The sequence below is a fragment of the Corvus brachyrhynchos genome, unplaced genomic scaffold (genome assembly GCF_000691975.1).
Source record: "Corvus brachyrhynchos isolate BGI_N302 unplaced genomic scaffold, ASM69197v1 scaffold115, whole genome shotgun sequence".
In the NCBI taxonomy this organism is placed as follows: domain Eukaryota; kingdom Metazoa; phylum Chordata; class Aves; order Passeriformes; family Corvidae; genus Corvus; species Corvus brachyrhynchos.
This window is the reverse complement of record NW_008239553.1, coordinates 6,925,020-6,952,384: the sequence shown is the minus strand read 5'-3', so window position 1 is coordinate 6,952,384 and position 27,365 is coordinate 6,925,020. Positions and strand designations below refer to the sequence as shown.

At 46.2% G+C, this 27,365-nt stretch overlaps 1 protein-coding gene across 6 annotated transcripts; it reads right to left on the bottom strand.

The window, feature by feature from the left end:
- Nucleotides 1-1,928: 1,928 nt before the first annotated feature.
- On the bottom strand, nt 1,929-27,001 carry ARHGAP1 (Rho GTPase activating protein 1). 6 transcript variants are annotated; one of them, XM_017741680.1, is made up of 14 exons: nt 26,922-27,001; nt 22,674-22,851; nt 21,795-21,887; nt 16,564-16,593; nt 11,263-11,350; nt 10,890-11,021; nt 10,310-10,396; nt 9,577-9,675; nt 8,776-8,883; nt 7,524-7,600; nt 7,056-7,133; nt 6,380-6,508; nt 6,124-6,227; nt 1,929-5,699 (listed from the first exon to the last, which is right to left on the bottom strand). In XM_017741680.1, the coding sequence occupies exons 2-14, from the start codon at nt 22,810-22,812 to the stop codon at nt 5,520-5,522; spliced, it is 1,344 nt and encodes a 447-aa protein (XP_017597169.1). In that variant the 5' UTR covers nt 22,813-22,851; nt 26,922-27,001; the 3' UTR covers nt 1,929-5,519. The 6 variants fall into 6 exon arrangements, with proteins under 6 accessions (XP_017597169.1, XP_017597168.1, XP_017597167.1 ...); XM_017741679.1 differs by lacking the exon at nt 26,922-27,001 and adding an exon at nt 25,280-26,888; XM_017741678.1 differs by lacking the exon at nt 26,922-27,001 and adding an exon at nt 25,311-26,888.
- Nucleotides 27,002-27,365: the final 364 nt, after the last annotated feature.

Below are 27,365 nucleotides of genomic sequence, written 5' to 3'. Positions count from 1 at the left end.
TGCCCTCACCAGTGAATTGGGAAACTGAATTATCTGGATGTCCTACCCTCACTGAAGTATCAACTTGTCCTCAAAGGAAACAGATGGGAAAAGGGGGAAAAAAATATACCAGCAGACTTTGCATTGTACATGGTTGCTACTTCACGCTTAAAGAAGCATAGGAATGTTTTGAGTTGACAGGCGAGTTAGCAGAGACTAATAAGATATGGAAAGAATAACCAAACTTAACAGCTGTATTCTAGTATTGATAAAAGTTAACCCTGTATAACACACAATGCCAGGCAGGGTGCCAACACCTTCCCTTTAAATGAAAGACAAGATTATAAAAATCCGTGTACTTAAAACAACTGCTGATTTAAGCTGCAGTGTAAAGGGTATCTGGTTATTATAAAAAAGACACAGTGGATAAAATGGCAGGAATGGGGGGGAAAAAAAGAAAAATGACTGTGTATATTAGAAGCTTGTATGAAGGGAATATTCCAGCTTGGGATACAAGGGTAACTAATAAAAGCAATCTTTTCTTGATCACATCTTCAGCAGGTAACACAGTAAACTGAGCATCTCACTGCAATCTTACGGATAACCGATCTAGCTACATTACATGCAGGTATATGTGTGTATCTAAGAGTGTCATTTCATGAACTTAAAAAGACACTGTACAGTGTCAAAACTCACAGAACCCATCCTGTAGGATCTGGGGTTTACTACAGGACTTTCAGGATCCACCATTTACACCATGTCACAAGTAAGACAAGGGACTGGAAAAACCATCAGCAAGTGAGTGAGAAAGTAAACAATCACAGAAATATGGTATCACCAAGGTCATGAACAATTAAATACCATCCCACTGTGAGCCTACTGTATGCATTTATATTTAAAAAAATGTTCTCAGAACAATGGCCCTAAAGCCACGGGGCAGCGACTCATGAGAATGTGTCCAGGTGCAATGGTGTTTACACTGCGTTCAGTACTGCCCATGGCTGCACATAATGCAGGTCCTGCCAATGCCAGCTCCCTGTTGGGGACAGATGCACCTGCTCTCCAGCTCCTCTGAGAAGATGTTGCTAGAGCACAATGCCAGGCAGGTCACTGTGACAAAGCCCAGAGCCAGGACCAACTGCTACACTGAGAGGAGGTTTGAGATCTCGCTATATAGTTGGCATGTTAACCATGCTGACCCCATTACAGGCGCCATGTCAACATGCAGAAGGAGAACTGGCAACACTGGGAAGCCCTTAGCTGGAGAGTTTATGAACAATAAAAACTGACAAGCAGCACACAGTTTAGACATGCAAGTGCTGACATCAGCATTAACACATGATCCTGACGCATCATTGCTGACAGCCCAGGAGTCAGGCTACTGCCCAATGCTGATGGTTTCAGCTCCAGTGCTCTCCATTCTACTCCTAATTCTTGCATCCTAGCCAAAAAGCTTACTGAAGTAACAGGCAAATTACAGTCTTTAGGAAAAGGCAGTGAACTGAATATGGATCAAGGGGAGTGTGGTGGTCCTATCCAGACTATTGTTCATCAAGTTAGCAATCCACATACATTGATGAAATGAGATGGTGCAGGCTTCCATTGCATCACCTGGCCACAGGATAAACTTAGCCAGCTAATCATGAGGTGGCTCCCACTTGGCACCCTGGGCAATCCTAGGCAGACTGCTCATCATGACAGGAAGACGGTAACGTGGAAGAACAGCCCTCTTCAGGACAGAGCCAAATCTACGCTACATTTTTGTTTTAACTTGGTTTCCAGCCCAAGGCTCCTGCAAACTAGTATTTCTTCAGAGTTACTCACATAGGAGGCATTTCTTACTTTCTTTCCTCCCTCTCAGCATGGTTGTGGTTGGCGGCATAGACAGTCTTAACTTCTGTTTCTTGTAGATGTGCCACTGCTGCTGCCACTTGACAGACATACCTGGCTCTGAGATTACATTTTGATTTTTATTGAAATACAAAAAGTGCAAACTGTGAAATACAAGATTGGTGCAGATTAAAAGGAAACAAACAGTGTGAACCGTGAAAACCCAGGCCTGCACCTGGTGAACATCAACAAAGAAGGCAGGGAATGCCAGCAACAAAAGCAAAGCCGAAATTTTTGCACAGGAGCCCCTGTACATGAAAAGGGAAACTGGGACCAAACTGGCCCTCGGCTCTCTCAAGTTAGCACACATTGCCACAAGGCATCTGGATGGCACCAGACCCCCTGCACCACCCAAAAGCTCTGGTGTCAGTTCACAGCTTGGGCCAGGGAGTGATCAGAGGCCATTAAGACTGCAGGAGGCTTAGCAGAGGTGTTCTGGTGCTAAAAGCAGGAGGCTGATGCAGAACAAGTACCCCCACAGGAAGAAATGGCTAATAGCTAACCTGAAAGATAAGCCAGGGAAGAGACCCTTGGGCAGCTCTACGGCAAGGAGAAAACTGACACAGACCAGCACCTTAACTGTATACTGTCCCCGACCCATACAAGGCAGAGAAACCCAGCCCAGCCAGCACCCTGCCCCTGTGAGGAGGGAATTTAACCCGCTGGCCTCGGCAGGTGCAGGCTCTGGTGACCACCCACCTGACACAGGCTGCAGGCAGGCCCGGGCCAGTTCCTGGCTCAGGTCACAGGACAGGTATTTCAATACAAGGTGTTCAGGAGAACAGACTGCAAAAGCAACCCTGGTTACTGTGCCTGCTCCAGGGCCCTCAGCAGCTCCAGCACAAGGAGCAGCAGAGAAACGGGGATATTTACAGTTGGGTCCCTTCCAGGATTTGCAAGCACTTTCCCACCATGAGCAGTAGTAGTTCCCTGAACACTCTCCGAATCTGCTCCCTGCAGGCACTGAACCAGAGCAGGCTTTTATCCCTGCCTGCAGGGGATGAATCAGCCTCTATTTTGCTAAAAAAGGAAATGTCATTTCAAGAATTCACTTAAAAAAAAAACCAAATCCCAAAAAACCCCACAAAATAAACCACCCAACTCCAGCCAGAACTCAGACACTTGCAGTAATCTCCGCTTTCCCCCTGGACAGGAGCTACTCCAGCACTGCTCCTCTGGCTAATGGGCAGGGAACAGTCCTTGCTGCTCTGCAACGCCAGAACATGCCACCTTCCCCAGAGAGTGCATAGGGCCAGGCCTCATGCACGCAGGCACTTGGATTCCAGGTTGCCGAGCTTGGGCCTGCTTGTCCCAGAAGTTAGCTGGGCTTGCCTTTCCTCTAGGGAAATGAAGTTGAGGCCAGTGTCAGCTGCAGATACAGTCAGAGCAGGAAGTCTCCTTCTTCCCCTATCAAAGCCTCCACAGAGCAGGGTGCCTGCTGGGAAAGAGGGGCTGCACTAGGCTCCCTCAGCCTCCACAGGCTTGCCCCTTAAACACTGGGGCAAGTACACTTCTCTTCACACTAGTCCACCCCAGATTACTCCTCCACAGTACATCAGCCCTGCTAACTCACTCTAGAAGAGTTCACAGATGAATTAGGAGCAGATTATCTCTACCTCCAAAACATTTACTTGGTTACTGCTGTGAATTGTTCAGGATGAAACAATTCATATCCTGGCCAAACAGGGAAGGCTCCTATTCTTGGAAGAGGGAGACTTGAAGTCAGCAGTCTGGTAGCCTCCATAGGGCAAAGTCTCCCAGTATCTAGAATGGATCAGATCCAGTCCTATCTTAGAACATCTCTTGCTCCAGTCTTAGTAATGCCCACTTTCTTGTTCACTGTTCCCACCCACATGTTGGTGTTCCTCCTGCAAGCCAGCTGGCTGCACCTGCACTGCCTTGCAGAGCTGCCTATGTTTGCACCCATCCCCATTCCAGAGTTTAGCAAAAAGAGCAATCTCCTTAATTCCTGCAGCAGATGCCACTTACTTCAATTACACTAGGGGCACCAACCTTTGGTCAGTGTTTAAAGGCAGGCTAAAATACTATGAAAAAACAAATTCTATTTAGCATCCAGTAGCTTTTAAAAAAAGAGTTCTGCTTGGTCCAAAAGATTTGTCCCTGAGGCCAGATGCAGCAGGGAGGTCTGGCCCAGGCACACAGGGCACAAGATACAAAGATATATCCCACCAGTGAAGTAAGGCTAGAAGCTCTCTCCTAAAACCCTGACAGGCCCAGGCTAAGAAGGATCTCTTTTAGCTCAGGTAATGGGAATGAGGCAACCTAAACCCAACGCTCTAACAGTATTGCAGCTGCTCTGGGGAGGTGCCAGAACCACCCCACTCTGAGCATGCCCTGGAGAGATCTCTCCAGCTGTGCCCAGGGCATACAGGATGCATCTGACCAGACGGTATGGTGGAAGGTATGAACCCAGGAGGAGACATGGCAAAGGCCCTTGGCATGGAATAGCTGTTCCCTCACAGCTTTGGCACACAAGTGCTCAGCACCTGGGCAGAAATTTGTAATCCAGGCTTGGTGCACTCCACAGTGAGGGTTAGCCCCAGTCCCCAGACCTTCCCTCAAGGCCATGCTCTGTTACACTGTGCTGGGGAAAGTTGTGCTCAAAAAGACAACTAACTAGTCAAGGCAGTCTGTGGCAGTCAGCACAGATACATGTGCCAGAAGAGGAGGCCTTGTGCTGCTGCCAGGACAGACGGTGATCCTTATGGTGTTCAGCAGCTCCGTGCCACCAGGGCACTTCCTCCTGCCTTTCAGACACACCAGCTGCCAAAGGGTCACAGCTGGCCTGCATGCGCAGCCAGGCCCGGCATGAACCTTCCCAGCCAGGCTGGAAGTGCTGCTGGAAGGACAAACACACCTGAGCTGGTAACTACAGGAGGCAAGTCACCCACTACAGTCCAGCAAACACTGAATAGTGTCTAGGGTGGGTGACCCCAGAGACGCTGGGCTTTGGGCTAAACTCACCTTCATTGTTTTGGAGTCTGACAGGTAACACAGCCCATTGCTGTGAGCCTGTCCTTCACCTGCCTGCCAAAAGCAGGGGGTCTAGAATGGTGTTTGCAAGTGCAGGACATGCTGCTACCTGAAGCACAAGGGCTGCTGCTCCCTTCCCTGCTTTAGGTGCCTCTGGGGAAAGGCAGGATGCATGTTCAGTGCTGAGAAATGGCACTTGCAGTAAGAATGTCTCCATCACAAAACCCAGCAAGCCCACCCTAGCCCAGACAGCCCAGCTGAGGCAAGGAGGGGTGAGCTGGGGCTATTGGGAGCTTGAACAGAAAGATCTGTGCTGAGGAAGGGACCAGGAGGGCAGAAAAACTGCACATAAGGGAAGGAGGAAAGGAAGGCAGATCATCTGATAGGGCAGAAAACTGGTGATGAGCCCTGGAGGAGCTGCACAGGTGGGTTAGGAGTCCAGTCTCAGCAGCTGGGAGACCAGCTCCCCTGCCCATCCAGAGCTGCAGGTCTCCTGCTCACTTACTTGCACACTTTCACCATCATCTCCACAGCCCTCACTCTGCTCATCACCCAGAAGATCAATGGTCCCTTTGTACTGGAGACAGCTTGGTCACAGCTCCAAGACAAAGAAGGGGGAAGGTGGGCACAGTGTGCAGGTGTGGGCTGGCCTGGATTCAGGCCTCTGCAGCCTCAAACAGCTCCTTCTGGTGGTCCAGCAGGAATTTGGTAAAGGTATTGATGGGATTGATGGCTTTTAGAGTGATGGCCACATCTTTGGCCCAGAGAAGATTTGGGCCAAACACAACTGCCAGGTTGGTGTTTGTCATCTTGTTTCTGTCGCTGTGAGCAGAGACCTATGTGGGAAGGAAAGAGACCATTGTGAATCCTACAGAACAGCACAGCAGCTGCCCTTTACCCTCCCCAAAGCCAGAACTGACAGACTCCCAGAGAAAATGAGGAGAAAAGCTAACCAGGCCATATCATAACAACAGGACCAAGAGCACTGTCAGATAATATCTCTACAAGTCCAGACCACCACTCATGATCTTCCCTCTTGCTTGAATAGCCTTGCAATGGCTTCCTCGGCAGCAGAAAGTGCTGTAAAGCAGATCTGAGACCACTCTTCTACTCAGATACTTTGTAGTTCTACCTCCACCATGGGGAGCTTTCAGCCTCCTTGGCATAGACCACACAGGCTGTATGCCTACACCTTTTAGGCTGAAGGCCTGCCTGCCCCTCTCAGCATTACGACAAGCAAATGCTTAGGCTAGTGCTCACCTGCACCAGAAAGGCTGTCAGTAAACGGAGCACTTGGTAGTTTTCTTCTGGCAAATCCTGGAGTGTTTTGCGAACAACATCCACACGTTTCACCTCCTCCACACCTAAAAATCAAGGGAGACGGGACAATCCTCAGCACCCATCTTGATGAAAGCCCTGTTGGCAGTCACAAGGTATCCCATGCATGCCCCCACTAAGATGTCTTTGTCCTTAGCCAGTGCAACATTCAGGGAGTAGTACACTTGTTACAACTCACACTGGAAGCTGACAACATGGCTGTAGAGGCCAAAAGTGAGGAGGGGCTCAGGTAGCTCCCTCAAGAAGGTCTTGAGAATCACAGCAGGGAGGTGGACATCTTCATACTCCTGGAAATCTACAGGCACACCTGAGAAAGCAGAGCAGAGACTCAGTGCTCACTGGCCAAAGCAGCACCTCCTCCAGACAAAGGACAAGACATGATGGTCAGAGCCCAAAACTAAGGAAGGAGTATTTTAAAGAACACAGAATCCTGAAGTACCACATCTTCTAGCAGAGTGGAAAAATATGTCCCAAAATCATATACAAAGCAGTGCTGAATCCAGCACTACATCTTTAGAAGTCATCAAATGAAACATGACTAAGTTTCTTCCTGGTCATCTTCAGTCCCTCCAGTATAACCAGAGTAAGACGGTATATCCCACCCCAAGAAACAGGGAAACTTTCAGGAAAAAAAACGGCAGTAAGGGGAACATGAGTGGGAAGGAATAGGTTTTCCACACAGCAGAAGTATCAGATGCTTCTCCCTTGCAACTCAGGTCATACCCCAAGATGAGTCCTCACCTACAGACCTATCAGAGAAGGAGAGGATCCATGACAGACTAGTTCCAACACAGTTGCAGTTGGACAGTAGTAATTATGGAATGAGAGGGGCTCTGATGTGTTTGGGCACTCACCCATATTGTATTTTTGCTGGACCTCTTTGACAACCTGTGTATTTGCTGATCTCCGGAAAATCCCCTCTGTATTAAGAGCTGTGAAGTGACAGAAGATGGACAAGAAAAAAAATCACCCGTGTGAGAGTCTCTAAAAATGCTGGCCTTAACAATTATAAATTCATGCTGTGAGGCATTCAGACACATGTCAACAAGTCCCTTTCTTAGAGTACAACAATTCTTCCTGCTTCCAGTATCAGACAAAGTATACAAAGAGCATTTGGCTACTCTTATACAAGTGGGAGTATGGACTCCTGGAGGAAGGAGGTCTCCTAAGCCCTGCACAATCTCACTTGAAGGATAACTCCCCTAGTTTGGATTTTACACCCTATTCTAGACCGCTGTTCTTCTTTATCTTACCACAGTCTTGATGGGAGCTTGGACAGAAGAGGTCACTGATAAGGGATTGCAGCTTCCCCAAACACTTACCATGCTCCCGCAAATGAGCAATGGTGTCTCTGACCACCAGAGGAACTGGAGACTGATCAGGGCTCTTCTCCCTGAGACTGCAGCAAGAAACAACAGGTTACACATGACTGGTCCTGCCCTGTATGCAGCCCCCAACTCTTGAAGTTGCCCGCACAACCTGTACTACATATGATCTTGCTATCGCCATCCCTGGTTCAGCCATTATTCATTCCAGCCTTCTATCCTCTTCACCCATCATGTTACATCATTCACTGGAGCAACTAGGAGCTCATTACTAGACCACAGGAACATTTTTCCATCTTCTGTAAAAATCCCAGCCTTTACATGCAGGGCAAAGGGTTTCCCAGAAGGCAAGGATGCTAGTTATGAATGAATCAGGTGAAAGGGGTTACGATTCCTTTTTCCTTTCCCATAGGAACAAGGGCAGAAAGAAGCTGACACATTTTAGCCACCACACTCCCGTGACAGAAGAATTATCAACACAATGGCCATCAAGGAAAACCTTGTGATGCCAAGGTGTTCACTGCCACCCTCACGTTCGATTGTCCAGACCACTTGATAGCTCACCCCTCCCAGGCTACCAACAAGCTCAGGCACACAGCACCACAGCAAACACCATCTGGAAATGTTGCACTGAAGCTGGGGAATGTGTTCCCAGACTGCCTCAGAGGATCTGTCTAGCTACACAGTACTGGCTCCTCCTCATTCCCTGGGGAGGCAAAACCACACTCAAAAATACCTTCAACACTTACGTAGTATCACCACCCCTTGCCAGTGTCTGTGTTTGCCCGTGTCACTATGCAGGAATAGGGAGTGGGATTCACTACAAGGGTGAATAGAAGTGCCTCTAAAATAGAATTTATTATTTGGAAAACAACTAAGAAACAAACCCACAGCACTGCTCAAAGTAGCATAGTCCTAAAGAGACCTCTGTCATCCTCCTACGGACTTCTTTTGCTTACAAGGAAGTTTCTAGTGCCATAAAGCTGTTCCTATGGCCCTTATTTTGCTCCTCCCTTAGTGATCCTAAGTTGCAAAAACAATCTAACCCAGGGATCAAGAGGGTGGAACTGAACTGAGTTAGTCAAGATCTGGCCATGAGCACAGAGTTCCTCAGGAAAATTATTAAAGTTTCATAGGAAACTAAACTGCAAGAAATTCTGCAGCTATTTTTGCTGTTGTTCAGTTATAAATACAGTGACCTCATATCAAACAAGTCAGGGCAAAAGCAACACAGTCCAGAGATACTCACTGCTGTAGGGAGACTCCAAACTGCTGGTTTGGCAGTGGTGGGCGTGGGGGTGTTGGCTTCTGGGGCACTTGCAGAGGTTTCTGCAGGGATCTCAGGTATTCATCATATCTGCAGCAAAACACAGACGAGTAAAAAGCCACTCCACCTCCCAGAAAGTGCATGAACCCAGCACTGCACACCCACTGGTAACAGCACCAGACTCCTGTGGTCAATTACACCTATGTAAAACCAAGACAAGCAGCTCTGGAACACAAGAACAAACATCTGGTTGCCAGAAGAAAAGCAAGGAGAAAAGGAGTATCTATCTGGAATCAAGAGTTGGAGGAGATGAGTAACAGCGTGGGCAGGAGGCCAGGACAGCACTGCCTGTGATGAGATAGATGCATATGTGGTTGTGGGACAGGGAAGCAATCTGGTAGTACTGAGATTATGGCAATTTTGGGAAGCTCCAAAGACAAGCTGAGTGGTGCAAAATGAGCTAAGCAGGTGCCCAGACACAGCAGATGCACACCATCAGCTCCAGGTCAGTGTTAAGGTCAGCATCTTGCATAAAGTCCCCTAAGGGTGAGTGGGAGATACAGGATTGATGCTCCACTGGAGGAGGATTTTTAACTCAAAGACAGAGCTGGGGACTGGGGCCGAGGATACACAGGAAGGACTATAGAGAGAAAGCATACTTGTCACCACACCCTCCAAAACCACTGCCTGAGTGGAACAAACTCTTCCTTCCCTTGCCACTCTTTCAAAAAAAGTCCCCTCTCAAAGAGCCCTAAGCAAGTGGGAGACAAGCAGTATTCCTACTTCAGCACTTGGTTTGGGATCCCCAACTGTTCCAGCTTCACATACTCCTCCAGCTCACTAAGGTAATTCACGTAAAAAATCTTCCGTCCAAATTTAAAGCTGAAAAACAAGAGAAAGGTAGGTATGTGAGGAATGGGGAAATCCAGTAACAGAACTGACTTCTTACAGAAAAGGAGAGCAAGGGGCTGCAAGAAACATCAGTGGGGCAAACGGTAGGTATGGTTGAGCAGCAGAGATGTCACCCACATAGCTCTCCCACTCCATCTATTTTACCAGGAGATGCAAAGACTTTCCAAGATGCAATAGAAGCCCTAGCAGCAGCAGGCTCCCTAAAATGCTGGGTTTCTCCTTCCGATGTTCAGCAATAGGCTTGAGAAAGTTTTATTCCCAATTATTTCAGAGTGTTATGATTTCAGTATCACAATAAATCAAATATAACTTGGACTGATACTCTCACTTCCTTTTTCACTATTAGCAGAGCCTGCAACTTTTTACTTCTACTTGGCTGGAGAGAAAAGGAGCAGCACAGAGCTACAAACTCTGTAGGTTCCTAAAGAGGTATTTCTGGTGTGTGAGTATTTCTGAGCTCAGAAGTAGGAGGAGATAGAATAAGGTGAGAGACTCCAGGATAGGCTTGGCAGCCTGGGCTCACCTTGTGCCCTTCTGAGAATGCCCCACTGTTCCCCCACAGTGTGAGCATGTGGGTGAGCCTCCTATAGTGCTTCCCTCCTACCTGATCAGAGGCTTGAAGAGTATCAGTAGGGTCTTGATGAACATGGTTGGATGCACAATATACAAGGCTTTGATGTTCTTCTTGTACCTGTCAAGAGAAGCCCAGTAACGACAAACTGAACTTTAAGCAGAGGAACCAACGTTTCTGCAAGATTAACTGGTTGCTTCATCCCTTTTACACTGGGCATCACCACACCCCAGCACCCATGGCCTCTCCTCTCCCATGCTCTGTAGCTGTGTCAGGCCACTCAGCAGCCTTAAGGGCATGCTACCCTGTATTCCAAGATTCATCTAAAAGCAGAGAGCAGCCTCACTAGGAACCTACAATTATACCATGAGGTTGACACACTTGCACCAGGTCCTGGGTTTGCTGCTTGCCTGTTGGCTTAAAGGATGTAACTATAGAAGGAGCTGTTTATCCTGTGATTCAGTCTGCATTAAACAACAATCCACCTCCTTAAGCAGGAGAATAAATGACAGTAAATTATGATCACCAAGCTACACAGGGGGCCTGGGGAAGATCTTCTATGTCAGGCTGCAGAACAGCACATAACATCCTTGCTTGCTGCAGCCTTACTCACTTGCGATCAAATTCCCTGTAGGCATCCCGCAACCAGCTCAGGGATGGCTTGTTCTCACTGGTCAGGCCATGGTGCAGATACACCAACGTGTAATCACTCTCCACATACTGGTCTAGTGTGAATTTCAGGTACCTGAGAAGAAAGAACTGACAAAGTCACTTTGTGCTCTGCTACAGAGAGGTTCTTCCTCCCTTTGGGAGTCCTTTTGTGTGCCGTAATAGAGGACTTGCATCTCCAGCAATGGAGGTAAGCACTTGGGAAGACATGTCCAACTGAAGAAGCTACTGCAGATGGATCTGTCCCCAGGAATCCAGCACCTGAGAATTAGGTCAGATTCAAGAAATTAACAGCAGCCTACTAAGACTTTACTTACTCCAGCAGTTTCACATGATCCAGTTGATGACTTGGGGGCATCCGGCAGGCACTGAACAAAATTACTTTTCTTCCATATTTGTCATCACCTGCAGATAAAATTCCAGAGATTACAGGGAGTTTAAGGACTTCACTGTGGTCTTGGAAGCAAGGGGTAAATAAAGAATGGGAAACCACCATAACAAGGCAGAAGTTTGGTTTGTCACAGCTGCCAGCAAAGCTAAATCTGATTTTCAGCAGTTACCCTGGGCCTAGTGTGGAAGCAGAAACCTGAACACCACGGGCACGGCAAGTCAACAAAAGAGAATGAAGAACAGATTCCCTGCTCCAGCCCTGAAAGGAGAAGAAGGACTGGAAGCCAGGATGCCTCAGGGCACATAGGGATGGAGGCAAGTCCAGAGCAGAGTGCTCAGAGCATTAATCCTGCAAAGCTGTCCCTGGGCAGTGCCCCTGATGCACACGTGTCCAGGGAGGCACAGGGAAAACTGCCCCTCACTGGCACAGTAACTCCTTCCATCCTGCACACAGTCCCAGACTGCTTATAGTCTGGTGCATCTGTTTCTTGCTTCAGCTGAAGCTTAGTCCTGCACACAGAACACAGGCCATTTCATACCCTGGAAACCAAGAAATTCCTAGACAAAGAGCAGTTCCAGTCACACCCCAAAGATGAGAAGCAAGCATCATCCTAAGTCTCTTCTACGGATCGGTCAAGCAGGGCTGCTGGATTCTCCAGGGGGATTGTAGAACGAGCTCTTCACTGCTTCCTAGATTTTCCATCCACAGAGAGATTTTTCCAGCCAGAGATGGAAGGAGCTGCGAAGTGCAGCACAACAAAGCATTCTTTGTAAAAGCCATGCAGAAAACAGTCCCCATTGCACTGGAACCAAATAACCCATAAAGCACCGTCATGTCATGGAGGACACTCCCAGCCACCACTTGAGGCTTCAGAGACAACAAGCCAAGTTTTCCCCAAAGCCAGTCTTCAACTGTCAGTGGACTTCTGCCAGCAGAGATCTCAGCCCCATGAACAAAGCCCAAGCAGACGCGCATGGCCAAGCTTAGCAGACATGCTGGGAAATAGAGAGATTGGGATGAGAACCAGGTCACAAATCTGGACATACAGAGTTTGAGGGGAAAGTCTGATTCTCTCCCAGACACAACACCCAATCCATTTCCACAAAGATGACTTCTTTTTAGCAGCAGTGGAGATGAAATGGTTCCTTTAGCATGAAGGGTTAAAGTCTTCCCACCTTTTTAGCTACTCACCCTGCTCTGAAACCTGTGTTTTCTTGTCAAGCAGAGAGTGCAACAGTGAATGGGGCTATTGATGTTATACTCAACAATACCCTCCTTCCTCCCATATGGTAAACCATCTCGTACAGACCACGGCACAGAAAAGCAGCAAGGATCACTACTTACGCAGGAGAGACCTGCAATACATCACTCCTCTTGAAATAAGTCCTTTTCCCCACACAGATTTACAATATTCAGATCATGCAGCCATTTTCTCACCTTTGCACGGGCTCTGGCCCTCAACTACCACTTGGCTACACTTGCCATGCAGCAACTGAGGGCTCAGAATAGCAAACCTGACATTTCTGGGAACACTGCCTATTAGTACCAGATGACCATTTGGTGCTGCAAATGGCAGCCAGAGAACTCATATACACCAGCCATGACATTAAGATGCCACCAGTCCTCTTTTGCCCCCATCTTGCCAGAACAGATTCTCTTGCTACTTGTTCGCTTTTATTTTTACCTTGCAAGTCCCATTTTCAAGTCACTAACCAGACAACACAGAATTTACTGATGCACACAAGCCAGAAATTCTACAAAAGCTAAGGACACTGCGGCAGCACTAGGTACAGACCAGGAAAGGGGTGTAGGCCATCACAGGGACATACACATGCGGAGATACAGGGCAATTAGGGAGGACGCATGACCCGGAATGCAGGACTAGGAGAGAGTGATGCAAGGCTCATCTGGAACAACCGGATACAGTCACAGCCAGGCCACAAGACCAACATCACATTGCATATCCCATGGTAGCCCACTCTCTGCCTAGCCCAGAGTTTCTTAGTAGCTTGCCATGAGCTTTAGGGACAGGTCTAATGTAATTGAGTTGTCTAAAAGACTAAGTGCAGGTTACAAAGTCCTGGGCAAGGAATATGGCATATTGTGACTCTTCCCATTGGTCTTGAGCAACTCGTATGTCTCTATCTGAAGGACAAAGGGTCCTGCCTGCACAGAGCACCAAGAAGACATAGCATTTGAGAATCTGTTGAGTTTTATAGTCATGAAAGAGAATGGTCAGAAAGATGACAGATCTTTGCAGATCATACTTAGCTCTATGCTAAATTCCGAACAGGTGATATCTTCAGTTAGCTGAGAGGCTGCATTTCACACCAGAGTGAATGGTCTGAGGGCCAGATGCAGACTGCAAGCTTGATCAAGGCAGGCCTTTGTGGTGTGCAGTACAGCACCATGTTTGTGCCATGTTGTGGGTGGCCATACACTCAGCTCAGGCTCCTGGGCACTGATTCTCAGACCTGACAAGTCACAATTTGGGAACCACATAGCTTAAATAGCTTTCTCTGAAATGACATAAAAGCCTAAAGCAGGGCCTATGCAAAGTCTAGAATCTTGTTCCTTATATAGCCTTGGTGAAAATGTCTGGGATCACTGGCAAAGAATAAACAGAAAATCCATGATTCTGCCAAAGGGGAGATGGCATGTATCCCCTGGACAATTTCCAGGGCCAAGTACATCAAATATAATCTACAGTGCCCTGGATGACTGCAAAAGGAGTGGCCTGCTTTGCCTTCCAAATCAGAATGAATTTATGCATGAGACCTACAAAGGAATCAGCATGCCTTTTTCTGAGTTCCGGGTTTTGCTCCAGTTTCATCACACTGAGCTCAGCCTGTCAACACAGAAACTTTCAAGCTCATCAACTCCCAATCTTGTTTCTACCTGACACATCTGATCAGTCTCCTTGCTCCAGACATGACAAAATCAAAAATTCAACGTCAAAGCTGAACAATCAGTTGCTCCAATTTATAAACAAGAACCTAAAGTCCATTCCACATATTCTTGTTGGAGGAAACTGCCTCTGCCTCCTACAGAACAGATTCTTATCAGGTTTGATCTTCCCCAGATGCTCCATCCCTTGTACTATTTGCTTTCCTGTTTGCAATATTAATCTTATGTACCTAGGTCTTCACCCCTTGTTTGCAATTGCAAACAGCTGAAGTTTCCACTGAACACAACTATAGACCATGAAGTAATCACTTGGCTTCTCAGGCTGCCTCCTACCTCTCCCAGATGAGGAATGCTCAATAGCTAACAACAAACCAATAACCAATTATATACCATCAGTACTCACAGAGCACCCCAACTTTGTAAGTTCATACGTTAAAAATATTTTCAATGTACACTGGAATCAAACTACCTCCCTGAAGGATGTAATTCAGATTATTTTGCTTTTAATAACAAAGAGCAAGACAGTAACCAATATCTAAAGCCTCTCCAGCCAAGACAGCTGCTCATCTAAAGAGATATTAACTTGTAGCACTGATGGACATAACCTCCTGAACATTGTTGTGGTACTTTTAAGGCCCAAACTGTGTTTTTCCTCTCACCCGAATTTCCAGGGTACTTCTGAGACACAGGGCAAGGAAAATCACTGCTGTGTTTCCAAGCCATGAGCGCAAGGCCAAACTTCTAAAAGGGCTGAAATTTAAACACTGAGGCTAATGTTTCAGATTGAAACCTGCAGCAATACGACCGTATCACAGCAGAAATTCAAATCAAGATGGCAATAATGTCCTGAGACAGGACTATTGAATGAATCTGCACAGCCAACATGGAAAATACATGCCTGGCTTGCAAATCCTGTTATTTACTACTTCTAGGTAAATAGAAATACATCCGTTATATATCCTGAAATATATCCTTTAGCATTTATGTCATGATTTGAGGCAGCCTAACTGCAGTCTAGAGACTCTGCTCATTACTACCTTCATCAGGCAGCCTCAGTTAAGTGCCCACCCTGTTGAAAGATTCAAATGGGGATATCCAAGTACTTTGATACGGAGAGAATGCAGATGGATAAAACTTGCCACCAAAAGCTAGTGTTACTGGTAAAACAGCAGAGTTAACAGAGTTCAGGGTCAAGGAGAGGGCACCACTACAGAATACTGGAACACTACTATGCAAGTTTCACAAAGCTTAGCATGTTTAATCAGAGCCACTGTCAGTAAAAAACCTGTCAAATGTAATTTCAGGTTCCTGCTAAGCTTATGGCACAGCTGGGAAACGTTTAAGTATAGTAGATTTTAGTTGCCTTTTGAATTCCAGAGTGGATTTATCCCTGCAGGAAAAGAAGGTAAGGAGCTCAAAGCAGAAGTATTTTAATACATGGTACCTTCCACCTCAATATTCCCAATATCCAAACACTGCCAGAATCAGAAAGCCTTATGAAGTGAATATAGTTGTGTAACTGATACAAAATACGCTAGAGGGTCAGATCAAGGAGTGCAGAATGGGAGGATGTCTGAGAGCATAGAAAAAGGGGGAAAAGATTCCACATAATGAGGAAATGAGAATCAGCATTTCCATGAATTGTGTGAAGATCTTAGCAAAAGAATTTCACACCAATAGAAGTTTTCATGTACATAGAGAAGCATGAAAGCACCAGCAGCCAAATTATTGAGACTTAGGACTGAAGTCCGGAGAGTATTAACAAATGCTCAGCAAGCACAGGGCAGTCAAGCACGACCTCGGGCAAACAAGTTACCAGAACACAACATCTCTGCAGCCAAATGGAGAAGAAATAGATAAAAGTTGCTTTCAGATGGAGAATCCAGTTTAAGTGCCAGCTGCTTAGCACATGAGTGCAGCACCAGATCATGTGAAAGAATAGGAAGCAATCCTAGAACAAACTTCCAAAGCACATATAGTAACAGGATAAACTGGAGTTCAAACTGAACTGGTCCAAGCAGGCCACCACCATGACAGGACAGGACCAGGATTTACACTGAGACCCATGAGCCCCGAAGTGCCCAAAGTAAAGCCCACACGCCAAATTTGGCTCAGATGATTCTGCTGTGCCTGAGGCAAAGGTGCAGCCCCCAGACGACAATTTTGTGCAGCCTTTGGACTCCTGAAAAATTGCCAGTGCAGCCTAAGGCTGAGCAAAGTTTGGGCTCCCCTGAGACAGTCCCGCTACAGGCCATGGTCATGCTAAAGGAATACCATGATCTACAGAACCAAACGTTAGTGCCACAAAAAATCTACCTACCTGGTTGGGCCCCATCAAGTGCACCCTGGTCTGGAGGAACAGAAAAAAAGTTATAGCAAGCCAAGCTTTGCATCCTTTCCCAGAAAGTAATCATGAGGGTAAAGTTGGAGAGCCTAGCCAGACTGCCACTGGGATGCATCTAGCCGCTGTCTTGCAGCATTCAACGTCATTCCATTTCATCTTTCCCCCATGCTCCTCTCCAAACAGCCTTATCTAACAATTAGAGGCAAAACCAGCAACCTTGATTCCCAAATCTCTTTTCTGAATTTGCAGCTAATTCTGTATAAACAAATTTCCGGCCCTTACTGTTACACTTCCTCTGCCACCAAAATGGCAACTGCTGTATTGCCACTTTTAAAAAAGGTTAATTGCAATTAATTCTGAAGTCCTCTGAATAACTTCAGAAGTGTACAGAGAATGGCATCATACCATATGAATAACACATCCAACACCCATAGCCTTTTTTTCAAGATTAGTAGATTCTGAATAAAAAATAAACTGCCAATTAGAATTTAAAAAAAAAAAAAAAAACCAACATTCCTCTTGTTTATGAAGGCATTTATTATCATACCCAGCCCCTTTCCACCACTCTCACAGCTATATACTCAACAGACCCACATGGGCCTATCACGACAGGAGCCCTTGCAGAGCAGGGCTCTAGGAAGAAATTCTCCATTCTCTTGGTCTCCCTTAGAAACTTAAAATTCCTTAGATACTCTCCCTTCCCTTGACCTTGCATATCAAAATATGGTGCACAAGCTGGGCTTGCTTTGGATGGACTCAGTTTTACAGAGGCAATTCATCATTTTTTATCATACAAAATATTCTTGAACAGACAAACAAAAAAGTTAAAAGCCAGAAACTACATCCAAAAGCAGCAGAAATGCAGGCAGCCTGTATTAATGGAGCCAGTAATAACATCCCATGCCTGAAGGGAAAAGGACCCTTGTTACCCTTTGCTAATGGGCCTTTGCTGAGTCCATTAGCCACCAAAAACACACTGCAGCACACCTTCAACACAAGTTCTGTCTGCCACTTCTACCTTTGCCTACCTAGAGAAACAACAGCTACTGGTGTTCCAACATTGACATGGGGAAGTAAAATCAATCACCAACACCAAATCATCAGCACCAGTTACAGCTTTGGCACCTGCAGCCACAATGTTTGTTGGGTAGGTTTGGTACCAGATTCACCAATGAAAACAGATTTACTGCTGAAACTACAACTTCAGTCCATTAACACAAAAGAAGGTACACTCACAGCTCTCCACCTTGTTTTCCCACTTCAATAACAGGTCTTACACATATTGGCATCACAGCTGTTCTGCAAGGGCAGCCCCACAGTCTGATAATTAATGGCGTGAGGCAGCAGATTTCCCACAAAACTAGCAGAAACATGCTCTGAGCTTCAACAAAGTTTTGAAATCACTGGGCAGGGATTATGTAGCTGGAGTATAAAGTGACAGTCACTTTCCTGACCACTGATACACTATCTTCTACCCTCCATGGCAGTGAGAAATTCATATGCCAATATATGTTAAGCCCCCATTTTCTTATCCCAAAAGAAAGCAAGGCAGTTACCGTGTAAAATGGGAATGCTGACAAACCTCATAGCCATAGTTTTGCATATTGACCACAAAGAAGAGATCAGTATTTCAGACTGGGCAACAGAATGAGGAGGGAACACCTTGCCACAGCTGACAAGAGCCCTGCTCTTCCCACACAGCCACAGTATGAACTGCCATCTCCAGAGACCTCCTTCAGATTGTTATTACCTACCTGCCTTAGTTTTGCAATTCAACCTGTGCTAAAATTCAAGGCCAAGACTATGTCACATCTAGTCTGCCTCAACCCCCAAGAAGATGGAAGCACCACCTTTGCTATGTAAGAACTGGCAGGGGAACACAGAAACCCTGACCATAACAGAAACTTGGGATAGTTCCTTAACAGCCCTCAACCAGGAGCTTGTGTTTCCTCTGAATGCTGAGTGATGTGAGCAAGGAAAAAAACACACTTAGCAGAAGTGGATTGTGCAGTGAAATCGAACTTCCTCTCTTCCAGCTTCTGGCCACATGTAAAGAAGAATTTCACTGCTACAGTACTCACAAAAAGAGGCACTCAGAGTCAAGAAGAATAAAACCACACAGAGACCTCTTGAGAGCCTGCATAAAACACTCCACAAACACACACCTTAAGGCAGCTCTGAAAGCACCAGCAGAGCACCATCATCTTCCTTCAGAAAAGCTTCGAGTCCCAGAACCAAAAGAAAGTTTCCTTAAACTAAAATATTGTGATTCCTAGCAATACTCCAGTTCTGAGTACTCCCTCAGGACTGTGGCCTGGATGCCTTTTGCTGTCATCTTTGTGTAACACACCACCACATGGGACAGCAGTGACATGCCTGCTCCTTTCCCACGGACAGCCTCTTCCAGCAAGATCCCAGTCCCCAGAAGAGACAGGAACACAGGGCACAAAGGAGAGTCTCCATGAAACAGCTGCACCATTTTTAAGTGAAAAACAAACCCCAAAAACTTCTTTTCCTAAGAAATTCTGCAAAATATTTTTTAGTACTTTCCCCTCTTTAGGTCACATAGCCAGATTTTTCAAATCCAGCATGCCTCAAACTGAATCAGAAATTAAGGTCAGCTAGAAAATGAGTGTGCTAACTTTTTGTCATCAAAACCAGGCTTTTATTAAGTTATTAACACCATGCACACAGCCAGCAAGAAGCAATTACTTTTCTGACCACACAGGATAACACTGGGACCATGGAGTTCAGCCCGAGGATGGGAACCAGCCTTCTACTTTTGTCTCAAAATAGCATCATCATCCCAGAATATATTTTAGCGCAGGCAGGAACAGAGTTAGCCATAAGCTTTCTGCTGTGAAGTGCAGAACAGGGAAGAACATGGGACAGAAAGCTAATAAATCAATAGAATGGATGAAACTATCCTTGATCTGCTGCCACTTGCTAATACTTACACGAGAACTAGGGTAGAGTATATTGTGTTTCAGGCTCAGCATAGCCAGTGTTCATTGCACCTGGAGGTGCTGACAAACACAGTTTGTCAGCAGAGCCAGGTCTAACAGTTTCATATTAATCCTCCAGTAAGATTTTTATTCTCCAGGCTACTTCTAATAGGATTTTTCCAGACTTTCCCAGATTGTTTGCCTCCAACAACAGTCCAGAGAACAGTACCCTGTCTGATATTCTCAACAGTTAAAATTACCAATTATTGACCCCAAAAAAATTAACAGCTTCCTCCCAGAGCCCAGATTACACCTCTTTGATCAACTTCATAAATTCTCCTTTCAGGAGATGAGAAACCAGCAAGTTTCAGACCTATATGGTAGCAAATCCTCTTATCTGGAGCTGTGCTCCAGGCTCTCCCAGTGCCAAGAAAGGCACCGCACCACACGCCGTGTGGGGGACCATCACATGCTTTCAGACGCATCAGCTACCGGTGAAAATTGGCCAGCAAGAGCCAAGAACAGAAGCTTCTCTGAGCAGTTCCTGCACTATACAGACACTGCAGGGACACAGAGCTCACTTGGAATACAAATTTAAACCACAACGGGGAAGAGTTCAGAATGCAGGCACGGCTCCCAGTCAGCCACCATCTCTCCCCGGAATCTTTTCAGGAAGCTGGCTAATTCTTCATTTGCCACCCTAGACCATGTCAAATGGCTACGTTCCAACAGCTGCTGACACACACCTCCACTGGAGTGAGACTCCATTCAGAGGGTTTGTCAAAGAAAAAAAAACCACGTTACCTTGGAAAAGAAATCCTGCAGAAACAGTGGTGTTTATGCCAGCAGGCAGCAGACAAAGTATATCCTTGGCTTGGGGCTGACATTCCACTCTTATCAATGTCTCTGATCTAAATTTTGCTAAGCACTTTGTCTGAAGCTTAGTCTAAAGCCAACAACTGTATCATTTAACTCACCCTGTGCCAGAGTCCTCAAACACCAATTACCTCTGCCATTTGCATTCCAAATATTCTGGTCATTACCACTGAAATGGTGGAGTCCACACATCTGTCCCTTTCCAGTTTCAGCAGCAGGGAGACCAGAGTACAGACCTCTATAAACCCCAGCCCTGAAACTGCAGCCCGAGGGAAAAGAAGCTTAGTAACACATTTGCAAATGAAAACACTTCTGGCAAATCTGGTCTGTCAAACTGAGCAGAAGACAAAACAACAAGGTTTTGAGTCTGCCATTATTATTTTGTTCCACAAAAGATGGAACATGAGAGATCAGGAAAAAGAAAGCTCATTTGAGAAAATTGCCCAGATAAGAATGATATCAAGACACCTCTTATCAAAGTAAGTACCTGAGACTCTTTCCTTTGTGGCCAAACTCTGCTGCAGAACAACCCTGAATCAGGAGGACTCCAGCTTGTGCCTCTGCTTCCTTGAAAATTCACACGTGGGGCAGAGATGGCAATAGGAAGGCTAGGAGGTGGCACTAGGAGGGGTAGGAGGTGGCTATAGATAGCCAAGCAGGAAGTGTGAATCAAGTCACAACAGGCTGAAGAGCTGCTTTTTTTTCAAAAAAAAAAAGCAAGGAACACAAGACAAACTGGCCTTACCCTTCACTCAGGCTCACCACAGAAACCTAAAGAATACCCCCAAAACTCTTTCTTATGGACGTCCCAGCAGTATATCACCAAGGGTTAGTGTAAGACAAGAAAACACAAAGAAAATGCAAATGCTTGTGACCCTGAATGAACAGGTGTTTCCTTGAAGTGGAACACAGGCCTATTCCCCCTATTTCAGATTTCTGTACATGTTATTTCTAGACAGGATGGCAAGCTCTGGCCATTCAAATACGAGAGAAGCCACCTACTGAGGATTACTCAGTCAGCTGAGGACCTTACAGCTGTATTGCTTACGTAGGCAATTTCTCTGGCATTTTCATGCAAAAACCACTTTTGTGCTCAGGATGTAGTAAAGGGCCATATCTAAAACAATTCAGCAAAAGCAACTGAGTCCTGCTAATAAAATAATCAAGACAGCAAGAGCCAAAAAGGAACTCAAGTTTAGCTGAAGTCAATGGAAAATTACACATATCACAAACATTCAAGAATTTTGGTGCTCCTTCTCTTCACAGTGGCACCTGTCATTGCCACTTGGGCCTGGCAAACAGCAGATGTCCCCAGAGCCCTATTAGAAAAGCCCTTCCTCAGCCCAGCTGCAAAGACATCAAAGGAGAAAACAGAAAGGCTCCTACCTGCTACTTCCACAATGTGGTGCCTGGCGATATCATAGTAGGGATCGTCCCACTGCAGGTGAGTGACAGGCTCAGGGGAGCCTTTGGAGTCGTCTGCACAAAGTACAAGAAACAAGCAATCAGAAGAAGAGATCTGGAGCACACTGGCAAGTACAAAGAGATAGAGGTATAAGAAAAAATGGCACTTCTACATGAGAGGGACGAATGTATGCAACTGTACATCTTGAAAACGCACTTTTGAAATTCTGAGGGGACAAGAGCAGCAACGACTTCAAAAGAGTCCCGTCAGTCCTACGAGGTCCATATGCATCCCTCAGAATGCACACTCTCTCAAACAACTGCTCAGATACATCACAATTATTCACAAAGACAAAACCCAAGGACACCATCATGGCTTTTCAGAAAAGGAGGATCTTAACATAGTCCCTTGATGGATGGCCATCCTTTATGTCCCTGAGCTAATTTTCCTGACCTCTTTGGCCAGCAGTTCATAGCACAGGATTTCAGAGCAACAACTCAGATCTCCAGCCCCACCTCCCAGACGGATGTTTGAGACCAGTCCAGTGCTGAAGGCCTAACTCTCCTGCAAGAGGCCATAGTGGAGGACACTCAAGGATTTACAGCACATCTGTACTGTCAGCACCAAAACGTAGCCAGGCACAGGACTGACAAGAGCATGTTTACACCAGCTGGCTCTGCACTTTTTAGTGCTGTTCAATACTGAGCCTGATTCACTTGGGCGTGGTGCAAGTTTAATGTGTCTATAAAGCTTTTAAATGGAACTGAGGCTCTCTATATATGTAGATATGACCACAAAGCTGCAGGACAAACAACTGCTCTTCAGCCAAAACCCAGATCCCAAACAAGCAGGATACTTACCTGGTTTGGGAAAAGCAGGGGCTTCATCTGCTGGCCAATTCTTATCATCTATGGAGGCCAGTTTGAGCTGGCTGAGGGACTGGTTGGTATCATCCAAGTTCAGATCATCCTGAAGCTCCGAGAGTGGGTCTGTAGCCATGGTTCCCAAGCACCACACTTTATTTTGCAGTGTCTAGAACTAGGACTGCACAGATTGTTAGGTGAGACACAGAGATCACAAATTTACCTCCCCACAGAGGCGCTTCCTCTTCTCACTGATTTTTCCCCAACACTCCCTTATCTTTACTTATCCAGAGATTATGCTTCCCCTCCCCCTTAATGCAAGCAGGAACTCCTCCTCCTTCTCCAAGCCCAGGGACGACATGTCAGATTCTTTCATGTCAATAGCTACCAGAGGCCATCAAGAGCTGTATCAACCCTCTCAACAAGTCTCTGCTCACCACAGCTCTGGACAGAAGAGTTTCTCTCTCCTGAAACAGAAGCAGCACCAGGACGCTGCGGAAGGCGACAGGCTGCACCAGCCCCTGCCTGATACACTCCCTGTACGGCTCTGAGCTCCCCCTCCCTCTGAACGGCTGGCACAAAGCCCGGCTGTTTCCACAGTTGGCCCAGTCCTGGAAGCTTTCCCAAGAATCACCCCCCCCTCCTTCTCCCCATAATGGAGAGCCAGAGCTCTCAACAACACTGAAGTGGGTGCTTCAGTGTGCTGGGATCTGAACAGAGAAGTGAACAGCTCCCTAAACCAGGAATTTTTTAGGCTGAGCTAGTAAGACAGGAAGAAAAACACATATACAACCCTCATCTCCTTTCAGCATCACCCAGTAAATCCTTCCTTCTACATAACAGCTAGCAGCAAGGAATCATCTCTTTCATTGAAAGCCATACTGCCTGAATATTTTTCACCAAGCACACCATAATACTGAGGAGACCAAAGAATTAAGAGAGTCCAAGAAACAGACAGCTCAGTGCATTTGCTGTTGTTTGCAAATATTTCTCACTCTCATCTGAAGCAGAAGATACATTAAACCTGGGACTGAGCTAGCACAGCATACAGGACCTCCTAAGAGTACCAACTCTTAGGGACAATGCTTGGGAAACAGCTGTTATCCTCTGAATTCGGTGTCCTGGAAGTAAACAAGGAAACATTAAAAATGACAGCTTTGTAGATCTGGATTGCTCACACAGACCACATGGACAATAATTCAGTGGCCAGCAGGCAGCAAGCCAAGAGGAACTGTAGAAAAACAAAGTGACACCTTGCATCAGCTAGAGTCTCTGTAACACTGTTTCACAGAGATGCTTGTGCTTATTTTGCATTATGAGGAAAGCAAAGGGTTCAAAGATGATCTGAGGAGGCACAACATCTTAGTGTGAAAAGTATATTCACAGTAAAGCTATTTTCTTTAGCAGAATGGAGATGGGGCAACGATGTTTTGCATCGTCCATCCCTAGAGCTTGAATGTGTATATTCATCCAGAGAAAACAATGAAACAGTTACTGGGACTGAGCACAGAGGACAAAACCTGTGAGAGACTGAGCTCTGGAAGGTGTCACATCCACGTTCAGGTCTATACTTGTCACCAAGCTTGGGGATGCATTTTGAGAGCACAGGAAATTGGATATTCAGTGTTTTTCCTCTCCATCCGGATCATTCCAAGCTTACCACTTACTTCCTGTCCTCCCTTATCTGCTACCCACCAGTTTACCAGTTTTCACCTCTCTGGGGCCCCCAAAGGACTGGAAGCTATTACTAATCAAATGCAATGTTTCCCAAAATATGAAAGAGCATGACATATACAGGCAGCAAGGCACATCAGACACACAGGGTCCCACCACTGCAGCCATGCAAAGACCCAAGCAAAATTATTCCCTGCCCTCTGGCAAGGGCTGCAAGAGCTGCCTGACCTCCTCTGATCTTGACAGGCCAAGGAGCAAGAAATCAGGTTCCCTAGCACCATGAGCTCATGCTGGAACCACGAAGCAGTGGAGCCAAAGGACAAGGACTCCCCACCCCTAGCAGCTGATCTGATTTCTATGGTAACGGCAGGCACTGACTCCTATGACTCAGCGAGCTTAAAGCATTTCCCACAGGAGCTCAGCAGCCCCAAAAGCCAGTACTCCATGCTGAGGAAGCATCCATGGCTCCCTAGGGCAGCCTCTCAGCATTCACAGCTCTCAGGGACTTTCCGGCCCTGGTGGGGACAGAGGACCCACGTTCAGCCCTGGTGGGGACAGAGGACCCACGTTCGACTGCTGCCATCCACTGAGATGCCTTTCATGGGAGATTCTTGGGCATGCCCGGTAGCAACAATTTCCCCAAAGCCAGCTCATGAAACGTCTGGGGACCAAATCCAAATCCCCCTACAGAGCAGTGATGGTACTGTCATAGGGCCAGCAAGTCACCTTGTTCCTACACAGATCACCACTTGGCTTCACAGTCAACTCGCAGCACTCGTCCAGAGACAGAAGAGCTGGTTATTAAACAGCACTGGGGGATTTCCCCTGAGGCATAAAATTAATCTTAGTGTGGCACCATGTGGAAGAAGGAAGTTATTAGTAGGAGCCACACTGGAAAAAGAGCCCAGTGGATAGTGCCCTTGCCTTACCCCTTGGAAACAGACAAGGCTCTCCAGATACCTTCACGTGGTTTTCACAGCCTGCTCCATTGCTTGGCTCTAGGTTAGTGCTCCATGGTGTTAATGGAAAGAGGATCCAGACCAGAAGACCTCTTAGATTTCAGGTCCTTCTTGTGAACCAGACTGTAGCACCCAGAGAGTCCCAGAAGGTTTTGCAGAATTTTCTCCAGCCCCTTCCCAACATGCAAAAGGCAAAAGCACAGGGTCTCACATCAGATAACCATACAGAAGTTTAGGACATATAATCCTCTAAATGCTTGGGAACTAGCAGGCTCCGAGAAGGAGAGAACTGGAGTTAGGATGTAAAAAACTGAAGAAACTGTAAGAAATTGAGGCTCTTCGTATAAGGATACACATTTCACTTCCCAACAATGCAGCTGCATGAGATGTTTCTCTGTGTACTCAAAAACGATCCATAAGGATCTGTCATTAAGCAGAAAGTCCATATGTATCATGGTGACATGGTTGTTAAAATGGGTGAAGTGTTTGTTAAAAACATTTCATGCTTTTTAACACTAAAAGAGCATTTCAACAGATTTAACTCAGTTTAAAAACTGCACCTGTTTTACATAAATGCCATGACAAGATGCAAGCGGTAAACTCCATATAGCAAGTAATAAGATAAGAAAAAATACATACCTGGATTTAAAAAACAAAAACTCTAGCCAAACATTTAAAAACTAAAGAATCACACATGGCAGCAGAACCATTTACTTACTGCCAGGCTCTAAAGAGTCACCAGCTTCCTTTTTTTCCCAAGTATTTAAATATGTTTTCTGCAACTACACTGCACCTGAACACTTGCTGTTTAATAAAAATTAACTTTCCTAGATAAGAGAGACGTGATGGAGAACAGCACATTCTGCTAAAGGAGAGAACTCAGCCCATTAAAATACAATTTTCACACAAATTCTGAGCTGAAGATTCCTTATATAAGATCCAGAATTTAGCCAGGGAAGACCATTCACTTAAATCTAGGAAATCTTGGTAGCTGCTGTTCATGCAAACTATTTTTTCCTGCAATTTCAGTTTCGCTATTTTTCTACCACTTCTTTCTAAGATACACCTGGTTGGTAATTTCCTTTTCCTGTTTTTCTTCCAGATGTACTATTAGTTCAGAAGCGAATTACACTTCAAAATATGTCCATGCATATATCACCACACCCTGGAGCTGAACATACAATAAAGAATTACAAAAGCAAAGTGGCCTCTTTTTCCATGCCAGCTGAACAAGCAATGGTCAGATGCAACGCAGTCCCAGTTCCGGGATTATTTTTCCAACTCTGTTGCCATCCACACCTCCTCCCAGCTTCGGCTTATTTGCACATTTGTAATTGCCCATTTGTCTCTTTTTCTGTACACATCAATCAAGTCCTTGCACTTTGCTACAGTGTTAAAAACAAGCACATGGCAAGAAAAGGGAGCAGTTACTCAGCAGCAGACCTTCAGAGTACTCACGTGCATGAATGAACTCCAGAAGCAAGACTCACCCACAAAGCCCACCCCCCGTATTCCCTCACATCAAGACTGATGATACCACCGAGAGCATCACTACTCTGGTACTACCCTGAAAGAACGTAGAGGACAAGGGCCAGATCTTGTCATGGCTCACCATGAGCAGTTAACGCAGGACAGAAACACTATTGCTCAGGGAAGTTCTTTGGTCCGTCATTATTCCAATAGCTTTTTAATTGCGCAGCCTTCCTTCCCCAGTCACCTCAATCCGTTTGCTGAAGGCCACCTCCGTGCCCGCTGGAAATCCACCCTAGCGAGCAGTCAACCTCCCCTTACAGGTTCTCTGCAGCGTCTGAGGGCAAAAGCGCTCAACTCTCCAAGTGTTCTCTCCGGAGCTGCTGCGCAGTACAGAGGCTGCTCTGAGTGCCGTGCAGGACCCACCCAGGATTCCCATGTGAGGGAGGCAGTGGGGCACACACAGCCCTGCGCGGGCTGCACCTCTCCTGTTCACCCCCTCCATCACACATCTGTTCTCTCCCGTTCCCTTCGACTCATCTCCTGCGAGACCCTTGAGCCAACCTCAAGATTGCTTACGAGGCTC

What these genes read in the sequence shown, in the direction of transcription:
- ARHGAP1 (XM_017741680.1), bottom strand. Translation starts at nt 22,812, where the DNA reads ATGGCTACAGACCCACTCTCGGAGCTTCAGGATGATCTGAACTTGGAT. An exon ending in ACTTGATGGGGCCCAACCAG is followed by an intron (nt 11,351 to 16,563) that starts GTAGGTAGATTT and finishes TTTTATCTGCAG; the next exon opens with GTGATGACAAATATGGAAGA. An exon ending in GATCATGTGAAACTGCTGGA is followed by an intron (nt 11,022 to 11,262) that starts GTAAGTAAAGTC and finishes CTTTCTTCTCAG; the next exon opens with GTACCTGAAATTCACACTAG.